Here is a 26,231-nt window from a genome sequence, read left to right as displayed (position 1 = left end):
CCGAGGCGGCGCCCTGCCCGGCCCCGCGCCCCGCGCCGCCCTCACGCACGGCGGCCTCAAGGAGACGCTCCTGGACTACCAGTGGGACCGGCCCGAGATCGCCTCGCCCGCCAAGCCCCTGCGCAGGAGCCGCCGCGCCGGCCCCGCCGCCGAGGCCCTGCCGCCCCCCGGCGCCTTCGTGAACGCCGTGTTCCTCTTCTCGCCCTGCCCGCACTCCCGCCGGCAGCTGCGGCAGTTCGTGTCCGGCAGCGGCGCCGCCGCCCCCTGCGAGCCGCCCGCGCCGCACGAGCTGGCCGAGAAGCTGCTGCCCAGGGGGCTCCGGGAGCTGATGGCGGAGCAGAGAATCGCGCTCTACTGGGTGGACACTGCGGAGTGGCCCAAGGTAGCYGGGGAGGCCGCGCGCGCTGCGCTGCCCCCAAAAACCAGGCCTCTTCYGCAGCCCTTGAGTGGGAGCAAGAGGGATCAGGTCCCCCTTAGCGTCCCGCTCGGCAAGAGGCCGGARCTGGGGCTCGAGTTCTGCCTGTGGAAATTAAGATACATCAGCCACTGAATGGCTGCAAAGTGTTTGTTGATGGGTTGTCCTCTGCTTTCAGTTAGGTGGGAGCTATAGCTGTTTGGGATAGGGAATAATCAGGCTAGCAATTCAGGTGCCCAGATACTAAATTCAGGAATCTGTGCTTGGAGATAATGGCTGCATGTCAATTCAGTGAGTGTGGTATTTCCTTTATTCCTAGGAGAGCTGCTATAGTCCATAAAAACACTCATAAAATGTTTGAAAGGCACTGTGTGCATTTCTTATGCCAGKTCCTATAAAAACTTTCAATCTGTGTTCATTGTTTGGCTAGAGGACTTMTAACCAATAATTAATCTGAGACCTGCCTGTTGTTCTATTGCAGTTGCTCGAATCTCCAGATCACGTTGGGTACTGGACGATGTTTGAGCTGATCCACCAGACGGGAGGCACCATTTTGTCATCTGAGATCTTGATGCAGTGTCTCAGCCACCACAGAGCGGATCTTGCACATGGCTTTCCTGGAGATTCCGCTTCCTCCATGCCATGGACCGTGCTCCTGCCCTTGGATTCCACCTTGAACTTCTTGTTTTCAAAGCCTCCTGCATTACAAGGAGTCTTCCCTCAGCAAGAAGGGAGGTTGTTTCTTGGCATGCAAGGTAATAAAAAGTGGTACTTGAGTATGCCTAGAAACATGTATGATTTGTCATGCCATAAGGGAAAACCTTGAAACCCATAGTGTTCAAATAGTAATTTTCTGTTTTATTTTAACCTTGCACAGGAGAAGAGAAGCAGGAAAGCTGTGTGGTGATCCTGGAACCCCTAGCCATGAGTCAAAGGCAACACCAGCATCCAGTCAATATCTTCCTGAGAGGTACCTTAACGGGTTGGAATTTGATGCAAGCCAGCAGCTTTCTTGGAGAGAGCTGGATATTGCGGAGTTCCCAGGCTGAACAAGCAGAACAGAACCGGTCACTCCTTCATCAGCTTTTAAGGACTCTAGTGACTGAAGAACTTCACATGGTAAATCTTTCTGTCTGCCTTGAATCAACATGTATTCTGAAATGGGATGTTACACAGTAATAGTAATATTTGTTTTACTGTAAGTTGGTCATTTGGGTCTAAGATCAGAGCCATTTTTAGAAAATTAAGSAAGTTTAAAGCTCTTTGTATGCTACCCAAGATCTCTGGGTATTACTAGGCAATACAAATATCCTTTTCTTTCCATGTAGGTTGCTGAGGTGTCTCTATCCACAACGTCGTGCCCCTGCACTGCGGTTCTGTCGCCGCTTTCTGCGAGCACTGCAGTTCTGCTCGTCCTGTGCTCCGAGAAGGCAGCTGAAGCCCAGCGGTGCAACCTGGAAGGAGCTGTAGTGCGGAGCTCTTCCGAAGACCACACGCTTCACCTCCCAGATATTGTGAGCTGCGTGCTGAGTGAGGCTGACATGTCGGTGGAAGAGGTGCTAACCAGCTCTGGTGAGCCCTGGGAACACACAACTTATCTCCTTTTAATTGTCCATAGATCTGATTTAGAGGTCACTTAARGCTAATGATTTCCTTGGTGACTTTTGGTGCTTGTTTGTTTTGTCTTATATAGCTCAGACYTGGTTTTGTGATTGGGAGATCTGCAGCGGTAGTGCTTTGTTTCAGTAGCAAAGGTTTGGTTTCTGTTAGTTTTTAGGTAAAGCACAGCTGCTTGTGCTTGGTGACCAGCTTTTAGGAGAGGTTTTCCCAGAATGTGCCCCCTAAGCCATTCCTGGCCAGCAAAGTTTTGGATGTGGCTGCAGACACATCCAAATCTCTGGCCTACTTTGCCTTGTAGAATTTTYATTAGAGAGTCTCCCAGCCTGATGTTTTGACTATTCAATTTTTCCGGGGAACCAAAGTTTTGGAGCTGCCCGTTCTAGAGTCTCAGTGAAGGCCAAAGCTTCTGTCCTTTCATGTAGCTTCATTATGACTTCTTTGCTTCTCTTCAGAAGAAACCCCTGTGCCAGAGTGGGTCCAGCAGGAGCTGTCCCGCACAGGACGCTGGCATCCTTCAGCGCTTGAAGCATGGTATCCTTCCTCAAATGCCTGTGGAGCGAGTTCAGACCTCATGGAGTCATTCAGGTATTTTTCTGAAACGTGCCTGGGTAATGGTGAGAGATTTTCTGCTTCCTGTTTAGGGAGCATGAAGTTATGAAATGAAAGGGTTCTCTTTGCACTCTTATTTCTGAGCTAAGTTTACTATACACTGAGATATAATGCAGCAAAAATACAAAACAAAAAAGGACACAGGGTGCCTGGGTGTCTGTTTGGATTGAAGTGCTGACCATTTCACGAGTGACATGTGGTCTAAAATTAGCCGAAGCACTAAAACAAGTGGCAGACTTATGTCTTACTCTTAGATAAGATCCGCTGAGAGATGCTGAATGTAGTTGCTTTCCCAGTGGGACCAAATCGGCGAGCTCCTCRAAGAAAACAGGCTTAGCATGTAAAAACACTGGGCAGGAAAGTTTAATTTGCACGGATTTTCTTGTGCACGTTCCTGGCATGGGTCAGCGGTGTTTCTGTTGTACCTGGAGAACTTAGTCTTGCCTTTGGTTGTTTTGAGAGTTGTGGGTGGGTATCATGTGGGTTGTGGGTTATTTGTTTTGTCTTCCTCTATTTATTGAGCAAGACTTGGGGGAGCGAGGACCTGGAAGACTGCTAGCATGTGTTACTTGCCCTGGAGAGTTGGGCTGCCAACTAGAAAAGCCAGTTACTGTGCAGTGAAATAACAGGCATATCCCTTTTCTGTTTCCTTTTTGGTACCTTTGTTGATTTACTTTGTCATCTAGGTTGCTGCAAGCTAATTCTATTAATGAGAAGGATGATTCCCACCAATCTGAGGTAGAACTTTCAGAAAGCCTGTCTGAGATGTACCAGAGGAAATCCAGTGATGTATCTGCCACAGCTGGACCAGGAAATAAAAAAAGACGTAAGTGTAATTTAGGAGTATGCATGCTACCATGTAAGATGATAGAGATTTCTCAACAAGTTGTATTAACACAAGTCCTTAAGATTTATACTCTCTTGAACAATGGTGTGCTTCCATGTTTGTTGTTGTGTTTTTGTTTGTGAGAATCATAATTAACATAGCAATTTGAGTTATGGTAAAGGACAGTGTTAATCCTTGAGCAGTTCAAGGGCACAGTGTTTAACAAAACAGTTAAAGCAGTGTGCAGAGCTTTGCAGTTTGATTAGTTGTTGGGGTAGAGGCCCCTGCAGATRCTATGAAATATTGCAGCGTTTCTGCTCTGTCTGGTGGTGAAGGTCTCTCTTTGTGGCCTTGCAGGTGGGGTTCCCCGAACACCAGTCAGGCAGAAGATGAAGACCATGTCGCGCTCCCTGCAGATGCTGAATGTAGCAAGACTGAATGTGAAAGCTCAGAAGTTTCACCCTGATGGGGTGCCACCAACTGTGAATGACAAAGTCCCCCAGAAGCTTTCAGCAAAAAGACTGGATGAGAAGCTGGAAGAAAAGGAAAAAGCATTCAAAATATCAATAGGTTTGTGTCACTAGTTCCGATGTCTGTATATGGCAGTAAAATGGGAAGGGAGAAGGAAAGAAAACCATGGAGTACTGGGAGCTGTGCAGCAAACATGCTTTGGTTTGTGTCTTCAGGTTGGCCTAGAATGTTGATTATTCTGGCATTCTGGTCTGGGTAACACTAAAACTTTGTACAGATTTAGTGTTATAATTACTCAGGGGGTTAGTGTTTGTGCCCTACCCCATGTGAAAGGAACAATAAGAAACTATTATTTACTMAAGGAAATAAAGGGAAGCAGCCAGCAAGATGCAAGTGGAATATAGTCCTCTTTAGTAGTAGAGCAAAACTGAAGGTGCTTTCTAGACTGTGTTTCTTTGAGTTGAATAGCATCTGTGATGCTGCTGCTTGTTTTTGTCTGTCCTCTCTGAAAACTTGCAGAGGATGTGGTACCCCTGCAAGGGGGAGAAGAGGGTATAGACTTCAGTCTCAGTGTCAGGATTTCTATTTTCAAGTTCTGGAAGTGGAATTTATTACTCATTGTTACRCTGTTCAAGAGGTTAGATTTGTAGCCTAAGCTTCAGCAGAAAAAAGAGACTGGCTGTAGAAAGGAAGTCTGGTGGAAAGTTTTTCTGTGCAATTTGTTCTTGTTCTGACTTCTAGGGTCAGGATTTTACTTGTTGTTGAGACTGATTTGACAAGGAGTAGGATGTTGTAGTAACGTGGAATCTTGCTGTGATTGATTTAAACTGGAGATTATCTCGCTTGCCGGGGATTTGCACCTTGGACTGCTTTTGTTAGTGTCCTGTGCTCTGGATGTGTCTGTTGTAGTAAAGTTGTGCTGCTTTTTTTTCTTCCTTAACACGGGGAAAGGAATTCATTAGCTAGAATGTGTTGTTACAGGTCAACTAACTAGCTAACATTTTCCCGGTTACAGACTTCAAAACCGAGGAGGAGCTGCTGTCCCATTTAATTGCAAGCTACCAGAAGGCTGTTGCAGAAGGAGTTGCTTCATTTTTGTGTGCCCAGAGTATGATCACAGCCATGAAAAGATTCCTGAAAATACAARATGCCAAAGAGAGAGAGGTAGGAAAGAGCTTGCTTTGAGTCTGAATTTCATTTCTTTCAAAGGTAGTATTCTAAACAAATGTTTTCTTAGGAACACAATCTTAAGCCTGTGGTTCTTGGTTTGTTTTACATGGTTGTCTTACGCCCATTGCTTTCTCAGAAAAGAGAGAAATCACTGGAAAATGTTTTTTCTTTTTTTTTTTGCCTTTTTGAAGAAAATGCTGTGAAAGATCCATAGTTAGTTAAAATGTCATAGGCCTGCAGCTTCAGCCTTCCCCCCCCTCCTATTTCAAGCTCTACGTTCATTTGTTTTACCTTAAAACAACTTGGTTACTGAGAGTGGAAGATAATTCCTTTAAGGAAAGGGGAAAAATAGAGCTGTGTCCAAGACAACTGAGCGAGTGTGAAAAAGAACCTGCCCTGTGGAGAAGGGAGCATCCCTGAAGTTTTTGTGATTGTGTGTCTGCAGGTGGCCTGTGTGGAAAGAGTCAGAAGCCACCTCCTGAAGACCAGCAAAACCCTCAGGCAACAGCATGGCTCGGAGAAGGAAACCAAAGTCAGAGAGTAAGAGACGCATCTCCTGCAGCTTCTAAGACACGATGGAGCTAGTTAGCAATTTTTACTGGTGGCTTTTTGTGCACGTGGAAGGGTATTTACATTGGTAAAACATCCAGGGAGAATTTGTGGACACAGGAAAAAAAATGCTTCTTTAAATGCACGTATATGCATGCTATGGTAGGCATCATGGTGTTTATTTGAAATGTCTCCCTTGCCCCCAAAAACAAATACTAACCAAATCTGTGCTGTCAAAGGGAGCAGTGCTTACTGCTTTTTGAGCAAGCCTTTTAATCTAAAGTAAGCCGTTTCCATCACAAAAAGGGTACAAATAATTACTTTTTCATGTAGGTGCCGACTGCAGGTATTTCTGCGTTTAGAATTATGTCTTCAGTGCCCTTCACTACAGAGCAACACTGATGAAATGGAGCAGCTTTTAGAGGAGGTAAGTAAATTACAGACCTGTTTGTGTTTCTGAATGAGACCAAGAATGTAGACCTGGAACCTGTAGTTTTCCCTGCTTTTGCTGTAATGCTTTGTATTGTCTGCTRAAAATCTGTTATTGCAACTGACACAGTTTAACTCATTTTCCCACCTGACTCCTCCAGATGACAGAGATGCTGCGTATTCTGTGCCTCACTGAAGACCCAGGATACCTTACAAAGTTTCTAGAGGAAATATTAACATCGTAAGTTCTTTAGGGTGACTAAGTATCATCAGGTGCCGTGGTTTTCACTGGGTATCTTTTATGAATAAACAGTCTACAGCTTAGGTTTTTGACAAATTTGAATGCATTCTGCTTGTTATGCTTATGTTGATTGAAGAGAGGGTGGCTGTTTAGCAAATAAAACAGTTAATTTCTTTCTAAAAGTTGAAACTTAACAAAGATTTGGTTCAAAACTTAGAATTAAAACACTGACACGGCTTTACAGTATATTCTTTTTTGACACGGATTCTCTCTAATACTCTAGTTACATGGAATCTATTCCGAAGACCCTTGGAGATCTCTACTACAGCCTAGGCACGCAAATACCTCCGAAGCTGGCGTCCGTGCTGCCTTCAGACTTCTTCAGCGATGACTCGGTGGCGCTGGATAGCAAGTCTCCAGCCCTTCCACACTCTCTAGCATCTGCCCTGACTCCCAGCACCGTTTGCCCACGCACTGAGAGCGATCAGCTGGAGGAGCTGCGCACCCGATCTGCCAAAAAGAGAAGGTAACAATTCCAAACTGAAAGACAACTTGTTGCAGTCTGAGATGGGACTGAAGAGCACTCAAAACTTAGAGCCCCCTCATTCTGGTGTTTATTTCTAGGCAAGTAGGTGGRACAAGCTGATATCAATAATGCCGTGTATCTGAGGAAAAATTAAGGGATTAAGGGCTCTTTTTTTTGTTTTGTTCAACTCCCTGTTGCTGGTTATCTGAAAGTGTGACCTTGATTCTTCATATGGATTCTCTACACATATAAAGTCCATGATCATCTTCCATAAGAGAAGGATGTTGGGATGTTGTAAAGTGGATGACTGTAAATCAAATCATTTCAGTTAAGACTGTAGTTTATTGTAGGACTATGTTTCCATGAACCCTGTGCTCATCTTAACAAGTTTAGAAATAAGTTTTAATACCTTCCTTAAAGTTACCCTTGCAGCTGTTGAAAGCATTGAAAGATACTTGCAATATAAACAAGGTACCAACACAAAACTTGTGATCTGGGTGTATGTAAAGAATTCCTATCTSTAGAGCAAATCCCCTATTTAAGTTGCCCTATAAGTTAAAGTAGAATCAGAAGTATAGTTAACTATTTTTATTTTTTTTAACTTCCAAAGGAATAATGTATTAGCCAGACACAGGAGCATGACAGAAGCACCGCAAAACTTGCGTCAAATCGAGATTCCCAAGACAGTCAAGAATCCCATCARAAAGGTAAAGCTTTCCCAGAAGGATTGTGTGAGGTTGCTCCTGTAGGTGAGCAGCAACTCTGTGAAGTGAGACTTGAGTGCAAATCTCATTCTTTATTCACCTTATTCATTTATAATGAATCCTCCTTATCACATGTATGGAAGGCAAAATCATTTTAGAGAACCTTAAGCCTAGTTAATAAGTAAATACGTGGTGGTTTGGAGCTTRCTGTTTGCGTTCATTCATAGCAGTTATAATCTTTAAACTGCCAGTGAGTCTAATTGCTCTTTTGTTTCAGGAGAACTCTCGTTCTTGTCTTGCTGCTGAGAAACCCCAACAAAAGCCTTTGTTGCAGAAAGCAGTGCAAGGTACGTTGACTTCTAGCTTTTCCATGGCAAAGTGTGTCTTCAGCACATGTTGTTTTCCCTGCACATTTTAGTAAGCCGTGTTGAGATCACGTTGAGACTTGCTAGAAATCTGCAGGAAGCTCTGCAAAATTCCTCAGAACTTCGAGGAGAGGGGAAATAAGAGTGACTATGTGTGTGCCACTCGCACATGCAGAAAACAACTTATTCCGAAAAGGAAACCTTTCGGTGGTTCTTAGAATCCAGAATTTATTTCTCTTCTCTGTCCCAGGGAAGAAGAATTAAAAAAAGGACAGGAGTTTGATTCTCCCTAGACCATTTTTCTTTTTGTGTTCTGTAGACTTTAGAACTGGCCATCCCTCTAAGAGAATCAGAAGATGCATATTCTGTTCAGGCATCTGATARCCCTGTAGGGAGATCTTAGGTGAACTCTGAACAGGCTTATGTCTGGAAACARAAAGTCTTCCCTTAAAACACTTCATAAAGTTCATTCTCGCACCCATTTTTCTGGCCTCTGAAAAGTTGTTTCCTTAGACTGGTATGTGGTGCTCCTGTCCTCAGTCTCCAGTGCCTTGACAAAATGATCTTTCTGTCGTTTCTCCCTGACCTCCCCTTTTTTAATCTTCCGTTTATTTGATCACTTCTTGCTCTGTCTTCCTYCTTAGAGGTTACAAAGGTAAGGAGGAACCTTTTCAATGAAGATGTGCTTTCACCATCAAAAAGGTGCTTGAAGAAGATGCCGAGAAGTCAGTCAGTATCTGCTGTGGAAGGCCTGAGATACAAATGTACTGATGCAGGTCCCAAAGGTAGGACATCAGCTGACGTGCAGAATTGCTAGGGAAGATTTTTGCCAAAATTCTCATTCTTGCATCCTTGCTTCTGAAAAAACTAACTGCACTTACTTTTAATGAAAGAGAAAATAGTTTAGGTGGGTGCTGCAGTGTTTGAATAACGAGTAGTGTGGTGTTTATCTTTTATGAAATCCTATACCTCCAAAAAAAGTTGGGTTTAGGTTAAAAGGTTAAYTTGGGTTAAAAGGAACTGTGAATGAAATAAGATACCAGAGTAGGTTAATTACATCTGACTTTATTTATTAAAAGTCTCTATTTTTRTATTGGAATGGGGGAGGAATGTAGATAGGAGTGCAGGGAGAACAATGCACAATGGATCTCTATTGCCTATCGTTCTTAATCTGAAGCCTGTACGAAACTTTATTTGTGCTTACTGCATTTGAGCTTTGCTCTGGGTATTTAATCTCTTGCTTGATTTCTTCATTTATTTTAAGATCATCACAAGCTGTTGACCAAGAGAGTTGCAGAGACACCACTGCATAAACAGATCTCCAGGAGACTACTCCATAAACAGATGAAGGGCCGGTGAGTGAGCTGTTTCTAAACTTCCTCAATAACTTCTGCTTTGTAGTCAAAGCAAGAACTTAAGTTTTCAAGATAGAGACTCAAGGTGGAGATTCTTAAGTATCACTGTCTGAATGGAGAGAAATACTGCTTGCTTCATCGTGTGAGCTGGGGTGCTTTGCTTCATGCAGCAACCTGCTGTTTTAGATTTAGTTGTTACTTCTGGAGTTTTTAGAGAAAAGGCTTGTGCTGTAACTTGTGGAGTCCAAACTGAAATTTGGCACTTGCTTCYGTGTAAGACTATTAGCTGTGCTCCGACTAGAAAGGCTCCTATGTCCAGTCAAGCATTAGTGAGAGGGGAAGYGCCTCCTAATTTACTCATTCAGAGTAACTCACTAAACAGTGTTCTGTTGTAGAATATAGCACTGCTTTTTAGTTTTACTTTGAAGTTCTTTCCACAAATGTAAACAATATGCAAGTCCAAAATGCTTGCTGTTTCTCAAGGTCATCTGATCCAGGTTGTGACACTGGTGTTGTAGAAGAATCTCCAGAGAAGACCATACGTGGTAAGCCGTGTTTTTTTTTTTTGATAAGGGCTTTTACTGTGTTGTAGCCCATAAGGGCACATGTYATCTTAGATAACCTAAAAGTAGATAATATAGAAGTATTCTGCTATTTCTTACTGGTTGAATACAGACACCTCTGGTAGAACMACTTTCTGCTCGCTGCATTAGCAATTACTGTTGAGATTAAAGGTTGTAGAGATTAGTAAAGAAAGGTAGAGTATTAAGTCTTGTAACTGAAAATGCACAAGGGACTTCAAGGGGGTGAGCAAGCATCTCTTCTAGAATTCCTTTCCATATAACTGYTAGAGAGATATTAGCATTCCAGATATCCAAGGAAGCTGAAGGATTGTTGTGTTAACTGTATTCACCAGTTTCTTCTTGGGGCCTGTGCTTGTCAGTTAGGAACCATTCCTSATGATATCCCTGCTGTTGACAGAGAAAGAAGACCCAGTCTCTGATATTCTTGCCTTTCAGAAACAGGTTTAAGGAGAAGTCCACGCATCAAACAACTGCTGTTGAATAGGACCCCCTCTGGTGTTTTCTCTTCTGCTGCACAGCCCTGCTCACAAAATAAGCAGCAAGCCCCTCTAGGGCAAGAAGAGGAGATCTGTACTCAAAAGGATGTAGCAGGTACTGAATGGCATTTGAGCAGGCTAATACAGTTGGTCTGAAAAGCTGATGTGGATAAGTTTAGTTTGATTTGGCTCTATGGGAAACAGTTGTGAGGCTAAGAGCTGTCAGGTAATGTCTTCTGTAGGCAGAGAGTTGTCCCAGTTGATTATTTTTCAATTGGGAGCCTGAATATAGCAGAAAGAACAGCAGCTACTTCTGTGATGAATACCGTGCCAACTTCCAAACCAGTCAGCCCGTCAAACAGAATGCAGATTGTCAATCTGCAGGCTCTAAATGCAGTGAAACCTCTGTGARGTATGGGAGAGATCCTTAACCCACCTTCAGTTTCCTCTGTGGCAGCATAATACAAAGTCTGATGGGATCTTCTTTGTTGGCTTCTTTGCAGTAGGATCATCAGCTATAGATGGTAACACTTAGTTCTTTATATTATACCTGCAAAGATCCTTAGTCATGAATCAGAACTCTTATGCTGCGAGCTATAAATACAATAAGGCTTGGGCTATTTTTATACCTTTTCTGTAGATGGAGTTCTCTAGAGAAAAGGACCATTCACTTGCTTTAGATTGCACAATGTTAATTCTGGAGCAGCTTTAAAAGTTGGCGAGAAAAGAATGTGCCAGGTCTCGTACATTACCTGTCCATCCAGCTGAAGTGATTGAGGCAATTGTTCGGGTCGGGTTGCTTGGTGTTAGTTCAGCTGTGCTGTCCCGCTTTGTAGGCACTAAGGTGCATCCTGAAAGCCCCACTGTCCAGACTCCCAAGAGGTTTTTCTTTGGAGCACTCACTGACATGTGTAGTCCTGTGGCGAAGTTTTCACCTGGAAAGAGAACAAGAAAAGATTCCTTAAACTTAGAGGACCCAGTTGCCTTTCAGGTAAATAAAAGCACTTGCTTCCTTTTTTTCTCCTCTTCCCTGCCCCTCCTTTTTTTTTCCTGTTGATGCCCAACCAGTCCTACACATCATAAACTTAGGCTTAAATTTTGTAGACTCTCTAACCAAACAGTTTGTATTGAAGTCTCAATAAAAAGTATCAAGGGGAGTAGATAAGTTGTGCTGGAACGGGGCAAGCACGATTCTTCTCACCACCTTTTTCCCCCTGCAGACTCCTCAAAAAGCACCTCGTAAGGCTGCTCAGAAACCACTGAATTCTGCCAGTAAACTACCAAGGAGATCACCTCGCCTTCTCCACAGGACACCAGAGAAGCTGGAGAGGACTCCTGGCAGAAGTCCATCTGCTAGACAAACTGCAGCCAAGTGCTTGGGAAAGTACTTTTCTCTGCCTGAACAAAGGGTCACTTCACCATCTGCGTCAACAGAAAGCAAGAGGGYTCACTTGACACGAGTAACTTATAAGGATTGTTCTCCAATAAAAAGGCTTTCCTCCTCTTATGAAGAAGTTTGCCTACAAACACCAGAGAAGGAGGGGTTGAAAATGTTCAGTTTTTCACCATTACCTCTGAAAGACTCAAATTCTAATCCTTCCTCCACACCTACCCTCCACGAAAGAACCTTTGCAGAGCTGCAGAATGCAGACTGCTCCCTGAGAGCTGCCTCAGAACCAACATCTCCAGTTGGTGCTCGGAGGCAGATCCTTCCAGAGGAAAACCAGATGCAGTCAGAATCAGCACCTCTAGTGATGGAAAGTAGTCCTGGAAAATGTGAAGATACAGGTTCGAAACTGCATACCAGCCCCTTGGGGGCAGAAATGTCACAGCTTGCTGTGAGGAAAGACCCTCCCTTCAGTTCTCTATGTTCAARTTCCACAAACACTCTGGCAAGCAGCTCTCCTTTCCGTGAACATACTAGAGAGTTTGACTGGGAATTTAACACCCCTAAAGCATCTCTTTCAACATTGCCTGTCGTCACTGGCACTTCCTCGAGGTCCCCCCTCCACACACCTGAACAGTCCAAATGTGAACCAAAATTTGGAGGAGAGAACCTCGTGTTTGCGTGTGCAACACCTTCCAGAAGTAAGGATAATCAAAATGATAATGACAGTGGGAGCTCTGCTGGAGRAAGTCTACAACTCTGTAATACCCAAATTCCTGAAAATACCTCAATCTCAGAGAAAAACAAGCAAATATCTACATTACCTCAAAATCCCTTTGAAAGACAGGACCAGAAAAGCTTGGAAAAGCATTTCTCTCCTAAGCCCTGTGTCAGAGGGCAGGTACATGAATCAAATACCAATACAGAACGTGAGCAGTTGGTTAAGGTGGGTGACTCCAGTGCTGACACGTGCGAGTCCATCCTTAGGGATTCTCAAGCAAGCAGTGATGACTTGGAAGCAAGAAGTGTGAGACGAGAGGGTGCAGGCCCGAGAGCTCCGAGCCTGAGGAGACACTGCAGGTGGGCTGGGAGCGCCGTGCCGGCCCTGCCCAGGCCTGCGGCCGCCTATTCCTTGCGCTGCACCGCGGACCGGAGGCAGCGGGAGGCCGCCGCGCGCCTGGGAAATCCTGCAATTCCAGCCAGGATCTCTACTCCTAAAAGCCACTGCAAAGTGCCTTCGGAGAGCCCGCCAACCTACGAAGTGGAACTTGAAATGCAAGCGTCGGGATTGCCCAAACTTCGCTTTAAGAAAATTGGGTCTTGCTCAGCACTGGAAGTTCAGCCTGAAGCAAGTGCCAGCAAACCCAAGGGAGGGGAAAGTCCCTTTGGTGATCTCTGGTGCAGCAAACACCCAGAGAAGCCAGCAGCTGCCTGTGTTTCACCCTCTTGCTTTCGCTCTTTCCATAGTACACCTGGGAAAGGTGGAGGACAGACCTACATATGCCAGTCATACACCCCGACAAGCTGTGCCTCTAACACCACCTCTCCATCCCCCTTGGAAGCAGGAGTTCCCTGTACCCCTTCCCCAAAGCAGAAGGGGAAGACCACCCCTGATGCTATCAAGGATTGGCCTCGGAGAAAGAGAGCAACCAGCAGCACTGCTAATGCTGCTTGTGCTCCAAGTGAGAAAAACGCGGATGAAGTCAAGAGAGTGTCAATAGATGGAGAGGGGGAGATGAAGATCTTGGAGCATTGCAGCAGCAAAGTGACAAATACATTTGGGGAATTTGAGCTGGAAGGGGTTTGCCGACTCCAAGATCAGCCATCTCCTAGTGACTCTGAACCCAGAGCTGAGGAGAGTTCTGCCTTCCGGACTTTTGGTCTGAAATCTCGGAAGCGGGTCTATCCCTGCCTGTCACCAGAAAGGGAGGAGAAGCATGAGGCTAAGAGGTCTTGTACTAATATGTTCAACTTGGATCACCTTGGCTTTCCTCAAGACAGGAGTAAGGAAAGCCAACYGAGGGCAGACGCTGCGGGTCCTGAGAACCCACGAGTGTGTTCGCTTGTGACTCCTGTGCAGAGCAGCTGCACAGGGGATRATGATGATGTCTTCCTTTTGTCAGGTAATTAACTGGCACCAGTGACATTTCATTGAAATTCAAAAATGCCTTGATGTGGGATAGACAGCAAGCAAGAACACAACTCTCTTTTTTGTCTGGCTGTATCTGAGGGAGAATGCGATGGAGGGGAAGAGTGGGTTGTAAATGACGTATAGAGTAGTTCTGCCCTAATATAGGGGTGCAGTAGGCAGCTTGCACATCACACGTGATGAGTTCAGCTATTGGCACACTGACAATTGTGGAGTGATGGGAGAAATAYGAAAGAGCAGCAGCTGGGAGGAATTGACTTTAAGAGCTTGGGCTTGGCTGAGAAATTCCTGTTGCATCCAGGGTTAACTTGTTGAAGTGGATGGGTGTGAAAAGGGTGCTGCAGGGCATGGGGTGSAAGACAAACTGGTGCTGGTGCTTGAAGGAAGCTTCTTTCACAACTCGTTCTGAGCTTAAACTAGATGAGGAATCTGCCTTCTTGCCTGATGCTGCCAAATATTTCTGCCCAGTATCTATTCAAACCTGTATCCAACTGTGTGAAGTTCAGAGCTTGGTGCTGTCAGGCTGGGGCGTCTACAGAAGTTGGTCCTATGGCTGTTGATATACACTGGCATGGCCAGTTCTGTATTTGCCAACACAGTGCCAATTCGGTGTGTGAATCAGACGTGCAATGGTACTGCAGGGTTTGCCTTGCCAGCCAGCCATAACRTTGTATCAGCAGGCACTGAAGTTGAAACCATTATTTGTTCTGCTCTGGGTTATCAAAGTTCAGTTAGCCCCAGGTGAATCAGGCTATTTCCACTCTGTGAGCAAGGCTTTGTTGATTCCAAATACTTAATCCAGTCTTGTTTGGAAAACAGAAATTTACAGCAGAGTARTTGTAGTCTATAAAGTATAAAAAGATCTAAGCTTCAAAGTAGCTGTTTCTTGCACACCCAGGTTTATGTACAGAGACTGTGTCCTGGTATCGCTGGAGGGGAAAAAATGGGCAAACTTTCAAGCAACAKCAGTCCATATCCAGGATGTGAAATGATAGTTTAGCTGTAAATTGGTCTTACGAGAGACTTCTCTATCCACAAGCCTTGTCTCTTTTGCATTTCTGTATTATAACCTTGATGGTTATAACAATGTTTCTTCCTTAAGGCACTGAGTTGGCTGCAAATTAATGATATATTAATTTTTTTCTGCTAAACCTTTTAGTAGAATTGAATGTGCTGAGAGTTAATTCCAGGCACCTTTTTACACTCTTTGGTGCCAACAAAAGCCACTCTACCAGCTTGCATTTTGTTTCAGATGGTAAATTCAGCGTATTGATTTTAAAGGAAGCTTAAAAGGAGATTGAGGGCCAAGTAGGAGACTTACCTGCACGCGATGAGTTGTCAGTTTGCTGCAGTGTCTTGCTGTGCTTCTGCAGGCTCGACCCCACAAGTGAAAAACACGCTGTCTGTGAGCAGCCTTCTAGCACTGACCCAGTCTCCACTGCTGTGCCAGGGACAGACCCCGTCCTGGAGAAAAGGTGCTCAAGGTAACGATGTGTTCAGGGAGGAAAGGCTGGGCTTGGGCGCCAGCCTAGGGCCTGGTCTTGGTGCCAAAAGCTCCTGGTGTATTTGCCACTTCTGTATCCGGTGACAGTGTGTTCAGTATTGTACGTGCTTCAGGATACTTGTTCTGCATGGGGAGGCCAGGGGGGAGGAGAGGGAGTGTTGAGGGGTAGAATAGGCTACCATTAGTGCAGTTTACTAMCTCTACTGCTTAGAATTGATAGGGGGCTTCCTGGGGTCACTAAGCAGTACATTTGTCAAATCATGGCTTTAACTTTTTTTTTTTTTTTTCCTCCTTTGTGGCTGTAGAAGAGGAATTGGATGCCTTCCAAGCTGTTGCCAGCCCGGAGCTGACTCTGTTCGGCAGTATGGCTTCTAAGAAGCGTCCCCTTAGCAGGACTTACTCCCGGAAAAAGCTGCTTAGCTGAAGTTGGAAGCTGGGACAGGACACTAAGGAAGCTTCCGATCATCTCAGCTGTGGAGCATGGTTTTTAACGAGGACGTTTGATGCTGGACCTGTCTGTGCTGGTGAGAGGCAGGAGGCCAGTGTGTGACAGTGGGTATCGGGACCACTCTAAAAGTTTTTAACTTCAGTGGGACTGTCTCTCCATCCATTCAAAACCTAGCTCAATTGTTCTGGCACTTCTGTGTCTGATAGCTAGGTTTTGCAATGAAGGTTGAGTTCCATTAGGTAAGGGGAACTGTTGTGTTCTACCCCTGTCTTGTAAAATAAAATGACCTGAATTTTTATTTTTGTGTCACTTGTCAGAAGTCCCACTCTAGCCCAAATAGTGGGCAGGGAATAATGGCTGCAGGAAGGATGCTGAATACAGCTCTGCACACAACTGGCTGCATGTTCCTGTTCCTTACTTTGCTCTGACACTAACTCAGTCCCTCTGAACTGCATCCAGCTTAGCAAGAAAATGAGGTGTGTGTATGTGTGTGTGGGGGGGACACAAAAGCAAAAAAGACTGTTTTTCTGACAGGTTAATCAGCTGAAATGGATGAGATAACTGTCCTATGCCAAAAGATTATGGAGAAGCAGGGAGATGGCGTGGCTAGCACCAGGGAAGATGGGAAGGGGGAGTCTGACCTCTCTTCCTTCTCTTCAAGGATGGACCAACCTCACCCTCCACAGCCTGCTCCCCGCTGGCTCCTGGAAGGGCAGTAGATCCAGCACCAGGGCAGCTGTTACTGGTAGAGTAACTTTGCTGCCCCTCAGTTTTGCAAGCTTGTAATGAGCCCACCATGACTCTAGGGAAACTTGCTTTTAAACAACAAAATATAAAGGCCGCAGCTTAAATACCTTGAAGCTTACACAAACCTGGTGCCTACATCATGTTATTACCCTRCTTTTTAAAAGACAAGCAATACCCCTATAGTTAAGTATTTTGAAAGCACCTTTCAGTTCATAATTTTTTCATAAACTTCATTCTGCTTTATTAGAAAAGTTACAGTAGAAATGTGTTTAAAAAAGTTACTACAAAAATCTATTTACAAGTTCTCCTGAACTGCAGCGTCACCCTCTGAGTCTGCTGTGGCAGAGCTTCTGCAAGCCRAGGCTTCCCACCTGTAAACAAACCTGTAGTGTTAGAGGCCAGGGCTTGGTGTTATCTCTCCCTTCCCTGTGTTTAAGCTGCTGAAGATGCAGGAGGGAGGGCCAGTCAGTGGTGGTGGGACTTGACAGCAATGTGGGCATGCAGGCTAGCCGTGCCACAGCCTATGCCTTCTGGTGCGAATATCTAGCCCTTATGGTATAAGTATCACAGCCCTTATGGTATAAAGTCCTATCTCCRTTTTTGAGGCCTCCAAAATACGACAGGGTTGTGGCCAGGTTGGCTCAGGGGAGTAGAAAGGCACTTTAGCCCCCAGCAGCAGCTCCTCCTCCCTGCCCCGCRCCGCGGCAGGTCGGAGCTCGTGCCTAGAGTGGGTTTCTCCTCACGTCAATCATGGCGGGGTGGTGGGGCCCAGGCTGGCCCGTGTTCAGGCTGGCCCGGCGCGGCTCCCGCCGGGGCTTGGCGCCAGCGAGGGGGGCACGGGGCAGATGGACCTGCACGTGCTCTGGGTCCCTGTGCCGAGTGTCCCCAAGGCCCTCGCTGGGCAGGGAGGAGCGGCGCCAGGTGGAGGGCAGCGGAGCGTGCACCAGGTCTCTGCTCTCCTCCCGGGCCCGAGGGGTCTCTTCAGCAGCACCAAGGGGCAGGTGCTGATCCCCCAGCACGGCCTCTTCGCAGATCCCAGGCCCRGGAGGTCTCTCTCCAGCTCCGTTTCTCTCTATCCCTGCTTAGAAAGATGAGGGCAGCAGTGAGCTGAGCAGGAGCACTGATTTAATTTTCTCACCAGACTTAATTCCTGCAACGCACTTGCTCAGKGCTGCTCCAGAACTGCAGCTGGGTGCTGGCAGCTTGTGGGGAATTGGTGTGGGATGGCAGGGCGCAAGCTTGGGGCCTCTCTTACCTTTGGTTTGTGCTGGATTGAGGTTCATGTTACTCAGYCTCTGGTTTAGCTCCTGGTTTGCCCACATGTATCGGCTCAGCTCCTTTTCCAGCACCTGAATCCTCCCCTCGTACTGTATTTTGCTGCTGGCCAACTCCTCATCCATGTGTTCTGCAAGGAGAAACGGGGCAATTTCAAGATACAGGGCCCTTCTTCAAGGGACCTTGCTACAAGGCTCTTAAGAACATGGGAGGCAGCAGCTGCTGAAAGCAGTGCTGTCCCTTGGTGTCACCTCTGCTCTGCTGGAGCAGTAACTGCAGGTTCTGCTCRTGCTCCTTCTGCTGCAGGGTGAGCTGGCGGTCCAGCTCCAGGCGCTGGCGCTCCACGGCCGCCTCCAGCCAATAGACCAGCTGCTGCTGCTCCTCCAGCTGCATCTCCAGCTCCGAGAAGGCGATGTGCTGCCTGTGCTGCTCCTCACGCAGTGTCACCACCTGCCCAGCGGCCAAGAACAAACATCTCTCAACTCTYCTGAGGCTGCAGAGCCTTCCTGGCCCACAGGCATCATCAAGTTGGTGTTTTTTCTCACAACTGTGTGTGAAGGTCAGTATTTCGAGGTTGTCACAGCTGCTCCAAGGAAGCAACACCACATGGCTGCACTGCTGTGGTAGAACCACCCTATGGATCAATGCACCCTGTACCAGCACCTAAGCCCTATTCCAGGTGTTGGGACAGATAGGCTAGTTCTGCAGAGCAGAAGCAAAGAAGGTGGCAGAAAGAAGCATCGAGGATGAGGAGAATGGTTGGGCCAGATGCTACAGCTGCCTCCTACACAGAGTGAAGTCTGACTCCCACCTTGTCAAAGTACTTGCAGAGCAGGGCTCGGGTCTCAGAAGAGGAGAGGTAGCTGAGCTTGGCCATGAGGTTCATCTCGCACTGGGACAGCAGGCTGGCTGAGGCCCGCAGGACTCGCTGCCTGCACGTGATGGACTCGTTCTTGTACTCGATGGCAGCGTCCAGAGCCTCAATAGCCTCATCCAGCTGGAACAAGATCCGCTCTTCCTGCCAAGGCAGAACTGCAGTTACCAGCTGAGGCTGGGGTCAGCGTGCAGCACAGTGTAGACACCCATGTGGGACCAAAGCTTTCACTTCCTCCCCATCCCACTAGCTCCTAGCATCCCACCTCTTTTTTTCAACTTGCAGCACCAACATTCCTGGTTCCTGTGGGAGCATCTGCCCAGGGCCCTGTGATCAGCTCTTTACCCTACTTCTYTCCTCCTTTGCACTCTTGCAAGCAAAGCAGCCCTGCCAAAGAACAGGTACCTCCGGGGAGAGCAGTGTGCCCTGGCGCAGCTTGTTGTCCAGCTCCAACCTCTGTTTGAGCAGCTGGTCCTTCTCCTGGCGCAGGCTGTTGATCTCCTGGCGGATCTGTTGCTGGTCGTGGGCACTGCCGTGGCGCAGCTGCCCGTTCTTCTCTGTCAGCTCCTTTTCCAGGTGTTCCAGGCGGCTGGACACACGCACTATATCATCTGTCAGCGCCTGCAGCATAAGATGCTTGAACAATCTGCYCTAAGGAGAAGTCATGTCTCCCACCCTTTCCTCCTATTCCACAGCTCAAGTCATCGTCCCCCACCAACCAACCAGAAGTCTTGGCTTATTGAACCACGGGGCACAGCACAAGCAGATTCTCTGGTAGGAGAAGCAGAACTTCCTACCTACTTCCCAGTGACACTACCTCATCCCAGCCTTCAGCTACCTCGGATGGCACTTGGTCAGCCCCTCACAGGCCTTCTCCTCTCCTATGTCTCTGCTGCGAGTCAAGCAAGGGCCCGAGATGTCCACTCTCCTCCTACCTGGCTCGAACGCAGCCGTTTGCTCTCCAGGCCGTTCTTCTCCTGCAGCAAGGCCTCCTTTTTGGCCACGATAGCTTCCCGTTTCCTCAGCTCATCCTCCAGCTCATCCAGGGCCCGGCGCTGCTCAAGGACTTTATCCATCTCCATGTCCAGCCACTTCTTTTGTTCCTCAATTTTCTGATGGARGAGAGGAAAAGGGGATGTGTGGGGGCAGCACTAGCCATCTGAGGACTATGTGATTAGGGAAGCAAAGGTGCTGAGATCAGACCTAGGGTCTTGGTTGCACCTCTGCCAGTCCCCTCGTCACTGTTTTTGTCCTCTGAGCTCCTCCAAGAGCTGACTGGATCCCCAGCTGTCAAGGAGGCCCAGGGATCTCTATCTCCCACAACCCCTGCACCAACAGACAAGACTGCACGTTCTCTACTAATGCTTAGACTTACGAAGGATCCTAGCCATGAAGGAAAGAGAGGATCTCTTAAGTGCTTCACTACCAGTCACAAATGACATCAGGCACYGTCCTCCTTAAGGACAAGGCAGGTTAGGGACCGAGTGTGCACATCTCAAGCYGATGTGTCTCCACTTGTCAGCCTGTAGCAGGGCCCAGCAGCCCCCCTTGAAGGGGAAGGACGAGCCAGGCCTGGTGTGCCGGTACCTGCTGCTGCTCCAGGCTGATCACAGAGCCGTTGCTGCCGCTCCGGCGCTTCCTCTGGAAAGCTGCAATTTCCTCGGTTTTGATGCGCAGAATCTTCTGGTGCTGCTCATGCTTCAGCTCCAGTTCCTGCATGGGGAGGAAGGACTCTTAGCCTGTGAGGGACTGGAAGCTGTTTGCTCCCAGAGACAGGGATGTGGGCCGATGATCACGCTCACAAGATGCTCTTTGGATGCTCAGCAGTACCCACCATCCTCTCCCCAKCCTGATGCTCTCCTGGACAGTCAGAGGCACCATCAGAACTACCTTCCCTGCCCGTGGCTTCCACAGCCCRCCCTGTTGTCTTCAGCTCACATTCTGCTCTATCCCAGCTGCTCCTGYGAGCTCCCACCTTGACTCGGTGCTGCCGTTTGTTCATCTCCGTCTCCAGGCGCTGTTTCTGCTCGCTCTCCTCCCGCAGCCGTTTCTGCAGCTGGCCCTGCTGCCGCCGCATCAGCTGGATGTTCCTCTCCAGCTCCTGCACTCGCTTCTCGCTCTGGGTCGAGAGCGACACCAGCCTCTCCGTCGCCTGCTTCTTCTTGCTCAGAACCTGCCAGGTGAGAGGAACCTGTAGGCCCAGCAGCTCCCCTGCACCCTTGGYGAGGGTGCGCCCCAGCCCACCAGGCAGAGCCAGGTGCTCACACTGTTCACACTGACCTGTGCCTTGCTCTGGGCAGCTGCCACGCGTGTGCGATACTCCTGCAGCTTGTGCTTCTCCCCAGGGTCCCACAGCTCTTTGCCCTCCAGCTCCTGGAGCTGTTTCTGGCTGTCGTTCAGCTCTGCGCGCACTTGCTCTGCCTCCTGCTCCAGCTCGCTGATCTTCTGGCAGTACTGCTTGTTGAGAGCCTGGGCGTCCTTGCCTGCAACACACGCCTGTGCTGACACCCCGGCCCTGGTCCCTGGCCACCCCGAGCCCAGGAAAGGCTGCATCTGCTCCAGGCTGCAGCACCACTGCCCAAGGAGGTGACTGGAACAGCAGGTGAGCTGGAGGTGCCTGCGARCACAGCTGAGGAACTGCTTCCCTTCCTGCATGGACTTCAGGGAAAAAAAATCCTCACTAGTGCCTCAGACACAGCACCAGGGCTTTGCTTCCTTGGCCTCACAGATCTGCTCTATCYCATCAAACGTTTTTGGCAGGTGGCTATAGAGATTGGGCACAGAGACTTTAGTCCTKCCTCTCTCAGCTCCCCCATGCTCTCCTTGCTCTCAGCTACTYCGAGGAAGGGCTGTGGGTAGAAATCACTATGAAAGATCAGAGAAACAGGAGAACGACTGAATACAGACAGCATGGAGACAAAAGTGAGTTTGGAAATGGAGACCAGGTGTCCCAATCAGGAGGAAATTTACTGGGAATGGTGGCAATTCCCCACCAGCCTCATGAGCAGCTCTGCACCTGTCTTAATGAGTTCYGTGATCAGCTCCTCCTTCATGCGGATGTTGATCGCCAGCTCTCGGATCTTCCGCTGTGCTTGTACCAGCCTCCACTCGGAGTCYTTCCCCGGAAGACGCTCCTGCAGCCCCACCGGCTGCTCACACCTCCTGCAGGCCTCTGCAACACAGACSCCGGGTAAGGATGTTCCTGCGTTCACAGCAGGAAGATCTTCAGATCTGTCCCTGAAACTGGCACAGCTTTGCCTATTCATCTCCAGCTTCCACCCAAACAAGCAGCTCTTGCAAGATCCCAGGGAGCTAAGTTTCTCCACAAGCAAAGTAAKTGGACTCCCATTTGCTCCATTTCATCTCCTGGTTCAGCCAGGCTTTCCTATCAAAAGTTCCCAGCAAAACACCAYCAGCCCCAGGAAACCCCAACAGCCTACAGTTCCCACTTGCCTTTGGGCAGCTCTGACTGCTCCTGAATCAGCTGGGGAATGTCTCCACTCAGCTCCTCACCCAGCTTGATGCAGATCTCCTTCCTATTCCAGCTTTGGAYCCCATTTCTGGAAAGAGCAAAAAATTAATCATTTGCATGTGAATGCTGCTAGAGCCTCAAGATCTATAGAGGAAGATGGGGCTTCAGAGAGAGTAGGAATGAAGTTCAGGAATGAAAGTAATTAGCTTCTCAGTAAGCAGTCAGCTGTCTCAAGAGATTTACTGACCCTAGAGGTGCCCTTGGCTTCTACATCCTCCATGAGGGCTGAGATGCAGAGCTGGGACACTGAGCTCAGCCCTGCAGCAGAGTCATCTCCAGCCAGTGCTGGGCCAGGGCCTTTTGACCACAGCAGCAGCAGCAGCGCCCGGTGCTGGAACAGCCTGAACTCACCGACGCTGATACAGGGACCGCTTCTGTTCCCACTCTTCCTCCTCTTCTGAGGATGACTGTGCCGGTTTCTCCGAGTCCTGGCTGACCTCCCTCCTCAGCTCTACATCCCTGCTCTCCGGGTTGGCAGCCAGACACTGCGTGGGGCTTGGGTGGCAGGCTGCTAGGTCCTCTTTCTGGCAGGAGGGGTTGCTGTCAAGCTGCTGGGGCAGAGAAGCAAGAGAGGAAACGTGCTGCATGGGAGCCCATGTTAGAAAAGCAGCTGACTCTCAGCTGGGCAGCGCTGTTAAGGTACAACAAAGAGCAACAAAGCGGAGCTCAGTGTTATTTCCAGGGGAACTGGAGTATTCCCRGTCTTGGCTGGCAGTTCTGTTGCCTTCTGCTGCTCAGAAGCTGAGCAGAAGTCTGGAACTAGCTGGTAGGATCAAAGTAAAGGCCTCAGTTTCAAAACTAGTTTCAAAGGGATTTGAAATGAGCACAGYACTCTGGACTGCGCTTTTCACAAGGTGAATTTGCAGTGGTGGGAAAAAGATAGCTCCTCAGGTGAAGGGACTCAGAGTGGAAAGGCAGCACCTGCTGAATGGAGATGTTCAGGGCAAAGATTTGCACTCTCACCTTCCTAGAAAGGTCTCTTCCACCCTGCTCAGCAAGGAGCCCGGAGCGAACCATGCTGAGGCCATGGGACTGTGCAGCATCCAGAGGGGCTGTGTGAGGTCTCTGGGTGACAGTCACCAAGTGGAGGTTTTCCAGCAGTTCTGGCACATGCAGTTTTGGCATTGCCATCTCCAGGCGCACGTGCAGCTCTGAGATCTTGTCCTGCTGTTCCTGCAGTTTGTCACTCTAGGAGGCAGCAAGAAAAATGTGATCACAAACACACTGATGCCAWAGCTGCTGTAGAGGAGCCCAGAGGCCAGGCTGTACTCACTCTTGCTGTCTGGGGAAACGGGGAAAACTGGGGCAGGTCCCTTCTAAGAAAGCAGAAGCCAGAAATACCTGTAGCTTATACTGTTCCATGGCATCCTCCAGGGCAGCCAGGAAATCACGGTTCTCCTCCTCCAGCCGCTCCACTTGTTTCTGCAGTTTAGCCACTTGCTCATCTCTGACAGACTCGCATCTCTTCTCAGTGTTGACCTGTCCCCAAAAGGCAAGAAATGCAGCATCAGAATCTGCCTTGTCCATCCCTCCCTTCCCTCGTCTCCACAGGGGCATGGCAGCTCTGCAGCCACAGTTCTGCAGAGATTTTCCTTCCCAAATTGAAGGAAACACCAGAGTAAAACCTGAATCCAGCCTGCCTCTGCCTTCCAGGAGGACAACATCCTTCTGTCTCCCTAAGGGTCTTGGCCAGTTACTCTGAGATTTTTCCTCTGCTCTTTGCGGCTTTGCTCTCTGTCCCAAAGCCGCTCTGTTGAGTGGCAAGTTGGATGAATGTAACCTCCTCCTGCCTCAGAGGTTCCATCCTCTTTGTTTTCCACAAACGACTAGAGGGGCTCATGCCAGACCACTAGAGTTTCATGGAAAAAATCCCCCTCCTTTCCCTTTGCTAAGACGGGGCCTCCTTGGCTGTCCTCACTCGGCACCTCTGCTCTTACAACAGGTCTGCTTCTCCTCCGAGACAACAACGAGGCTTGGCAGCTGTGCTGCACTTCCCCAGGGCGCTGAGYGCGCAGCCAACACCCCAGAAGCTACCTGGGCTTTTGCCACCTCRGGGCCTTGTCCCTCAGGGCTCTGGTCGTCCGCAGAGGAGCTCTCGATGCCGCTGTCGAGCCCGGCCGAGGTGAGCTCGCTYCTCTCGCCCTCCACGGCGCACAGCCACTCCTTCACGCGCAGGAGCTGCTCCACGCCGAGGCTGCCGTCCTCCTGCAGCTCCGTGAGCAGCCGATACGCGGCGTCCGTGCAGGTGCGGTAATGGGCGCACTCGGCGAGCAGGCGCGCCGTGGGGTCCCGCGCCGCCCCTTTGGGCGCGTCCGAGCGGTTGATGATGCGGGTCTCCGAGCGGTGCCGCTGCTCCAGGGCCTTCTGCAGGTTCTTTATCTGCAGGTGAAGCTCCTCCACGTGCTCCGTCTCCTTGCGGCAGTTCACGACGGCCTTGTTCTGGATGTTCTGGGCCCGGCTGGCGTAATTCAGCGTGTTGAGGCTCTCGTCGAAGTCGGAGGAGGACGGGCTGACACAGGCTATCATGACAGTCTGGGCATTCCCTCCCAGGGAGTCTTTTAGGATCCTGGGCAGAAGGTACATGCAATGAGAAGAGCTGGACTGCAGAATAAYGCAGGAAACAGAGAGGTACCACCAACTATTCATTCACAAAGTTAAACCCAATGAAAATGATATTCTCTGTCTATAACSAGTTCAGCACAAGTGAAGTGACCCAAATGATTAAGGAGAGGAATAACGTTTGACACTTCCCCCTGGGTAACTCCCAGGCTACCCCATTCTGTCATCACTGCTAGCTGCACACCAGACGTGTCCCAGGTCCATCTCCTACCTGGTGATTTTGGAGTCCCTGTAGGGAATGTGGCTGCACTTTCTCCGAGGGTCTCCCAAGGCACTGATCACGTTGCCCAAGGCCAGCAGACCACTGTTGATCTGGATACTCTCCTTCAGCCTCTCCCCCGTGTTTCCAGTCTTCACGATTCGCTCGGAGCCCGCAAGGTCCACAAAGTGAAACTTGGACACCAGCACCTGGCCCGAGGCGGGGACGGAGGAGCGATCGTGGAGGGCGAGGCGAGCAAGGCGGCCGGCGCCGCGCCGCTGCTCCATGGTCACCGTGAAGATGGTGTGCGAGCGGCTCGACTGCGCGTTGATGTGGGTGGCTCCCGTGTGCTTGGCCGTGTTGCCCATCTCCAGCAGGCTCAAGACCTCGTCCAGCCCTTCCACTTCTGACTCTTTCACACCGCACAGCACTGCAACGGCAAACGGAGCTGTCACTGCACGGGATGGGCTGCCCAAGGAAATGGGCATGAAGAGCCTGCAGTTTGGACAGGGCTGAAGCAGCTCACTCCTGAACACCTTCTCACAACATAAAACTACGTCCTCAGCTTCATGCAAAGGCTGAAGCTCAGAGCCCGATGGGGTCCCTTTCAGCCCTCTTGTGAAGCCAGGTGCCACTGCTCTATTCATATTATGCCCTGCAAACACAAGCTCTTCAGACAGAGCAGGGTTAGGCACAGCAAGCTGCTGCAGGACAGCTGGGGCGAAGACCCGTCTGACTGACCTTACAGGGTCACACACACCCAAATGGCCTTGCAAATGGAAAGAAAGTGGAGCTCAAGGGCAGACACACATACCRACATTCCCCTTGTCATCCTCACGGATCTGGATGTCTTTGCTGGCCGTATCCACCTGCAGCAAGTCCCGAAACTCCTCCTTATACACCTCTAGGTAGGACACTCTGACCGTGTAGTCAATGAGGTCATTCTCATCGATGAGCCTGAAGGTCTCGGCCATGGCTCGTGGGATGATGCCCTGCTCATCTTCATTGATGGCAGCTGCCAAAGAGAGACGTTTACGYGGTCAGTAGATGCACTGCAAGCCAGTGCCTGGTGGTGAGGGGTATCTCACCACCACTCTGACCTAGRTGTGGTTACAGCTGCATGGCTGGTAGGGCCGGTGACACTGGGGGAGGATGAG

General features: G+C 48.9%; 2 protein-coding genes across 2 annotated transcripts in view; one reads left to right on the top strand and one right to left on the bottom strand.

Annotated features, from left to right (window-relative positions):
* Nucleotides 1-304: 304 nt before the first annotated feature.
* TICRR (TOPBP1 interacting checkpoint and replication regulator) lies at nucleotides 305-16,000 on the top strand. Its single transcript, XM_026036310.1, has 22 exons — nucleotides 305-382; nucleotides 897-1,170; nucleotides 1,293-1,534; nucleotides 1,744-1,987; nucleotides 2,488-2,620; nucleotides 3,331-3,470; nucleotides 3,828-4,040; nucleotides 4,957-5,105; nucleotides 5,557-5,651; nucleotides 5,994-6,087; nucleotides 6,251-6,330; nucleotides 6,614-6,856; nucleotides 7,467-7,563; nucleotides 7,838-7,907; nucleotides 8,570-8,710; nucleotides 9,190-9,280; nucleotides 9,764-9,825; nucleotides 10,300-10,455; nucleotides 11,177-11,331; nucleotides 11,561-13,850; nucleotides 15,250-15,360; nucleotides 15,686-16,000. Exons 1-22 carry the CDS (start codon nucleotides 329-331, stop codon nucleotides 15,802-15,804), a joined length of 5,253 nt encoding a protein of 1,750 aa, XP_025892095.1. The 5' UTR covers nucleotides 305-328; the 3' UTR covers nucleotides 15,805-16,000.
* Nucleotides 16,001-16,833: 833 nt separating this feature from the next.
* The window catches only part of KIF7 (kinesin family member 7), a gene marked incomplete at its 5' end in the record, with an annotated part of 10,355 nt that continues 957 nt past the window's right edge, over nucleotides 16,834-26,231 (bottom strand). Inside the window, 17 exons of the mRNA XM_026036311.1 lie at nucleotides 16,834-17,653; nucleotides 17,831-17,980; nucleotides 18,102-18,300; nucleotides 18,662-18,868; nucleotides 19,130-19,345; nucleotides 19,660-19,836; nucleotides 20,312-20,437; nucleotides 20,700-20,897; nucleotides 21,005-21,207; nucleotides 21,741-21,896; nucleotides 22,178-22,284; nucleotides 22,608-22,804; nucleotides 23,220-23,444; nucleotides 23,598-23,735; nucleotides 24,291-24,822; nucleotides 25,087-25,504; nucleotides 25,889-26,089. Of these exons, the coding sequence (XP_025892096.1) occupies nucleotides 17,298-17,653; nucleotides 17,831-17,980; nucleotides 18,102-18,300; nucleotides 18,662-18,868; nucleotides 19,130-19,345; nucleotides 19,660-19,836; nucleotides 20,312-20,437; nucleotides 20,700-20,897; nucleotides 21,005-21,207; nucleotides 21,741-21,896; nucleotides 22,178-22,284; nucleotides 22,608-22,804; nucleotides 23,220-23,444; nucleotides 23,598-23,735; nucleotides 24,291-24,822; nucleotides 25,087-25,504; nucleotides 25,889-26,089 (3,806 nt within the window). The remainder of the gene's footprint in view (nucleotides 17,654-17,830; nucleotides 17,981-18,101; nucleotides 18,301-18,661; nucleotides 18,869-19,129; nucleotides 19,346-19,659; nucleotides 19,837-20,311; nucleotides 20,438-20,699; nucleotides 20,898-21,004; nucleotides 21,208-21,740; nucleotides 21,897-22,177; nucleotides 22,285-22,607; nucleotides 22,805-23,219; nucleotides 23,445-23,597; nucleotides 23,736-24,290; nucleotides 24,823-25,086; nucleotides 25,505-25,888; nucleotides 26,090-26,231) is intronic.

This window comes from Nothoprocta perdicaria, unplaced genomic scaffold (assembly GCF_003342845.1).
Source record: "Nothoprocta perdicaria isolate Ctin4 unplaced genomic scaffold, notPer1 scaffold_176, whole genome shotgun sequence".
Classification (NCBI taxonomy): Eukaryota; Metazoa; Chordata; class Aves; order Tinamiformes; family Tinamidae; genus Nothoprocta; species Nothoprocta perdicaria.
The sequence above is the reverse complement of the archived record's forward strand: the minus strand, read 5'-3'. Positions and strand labels throughout refer to the sequence as shown.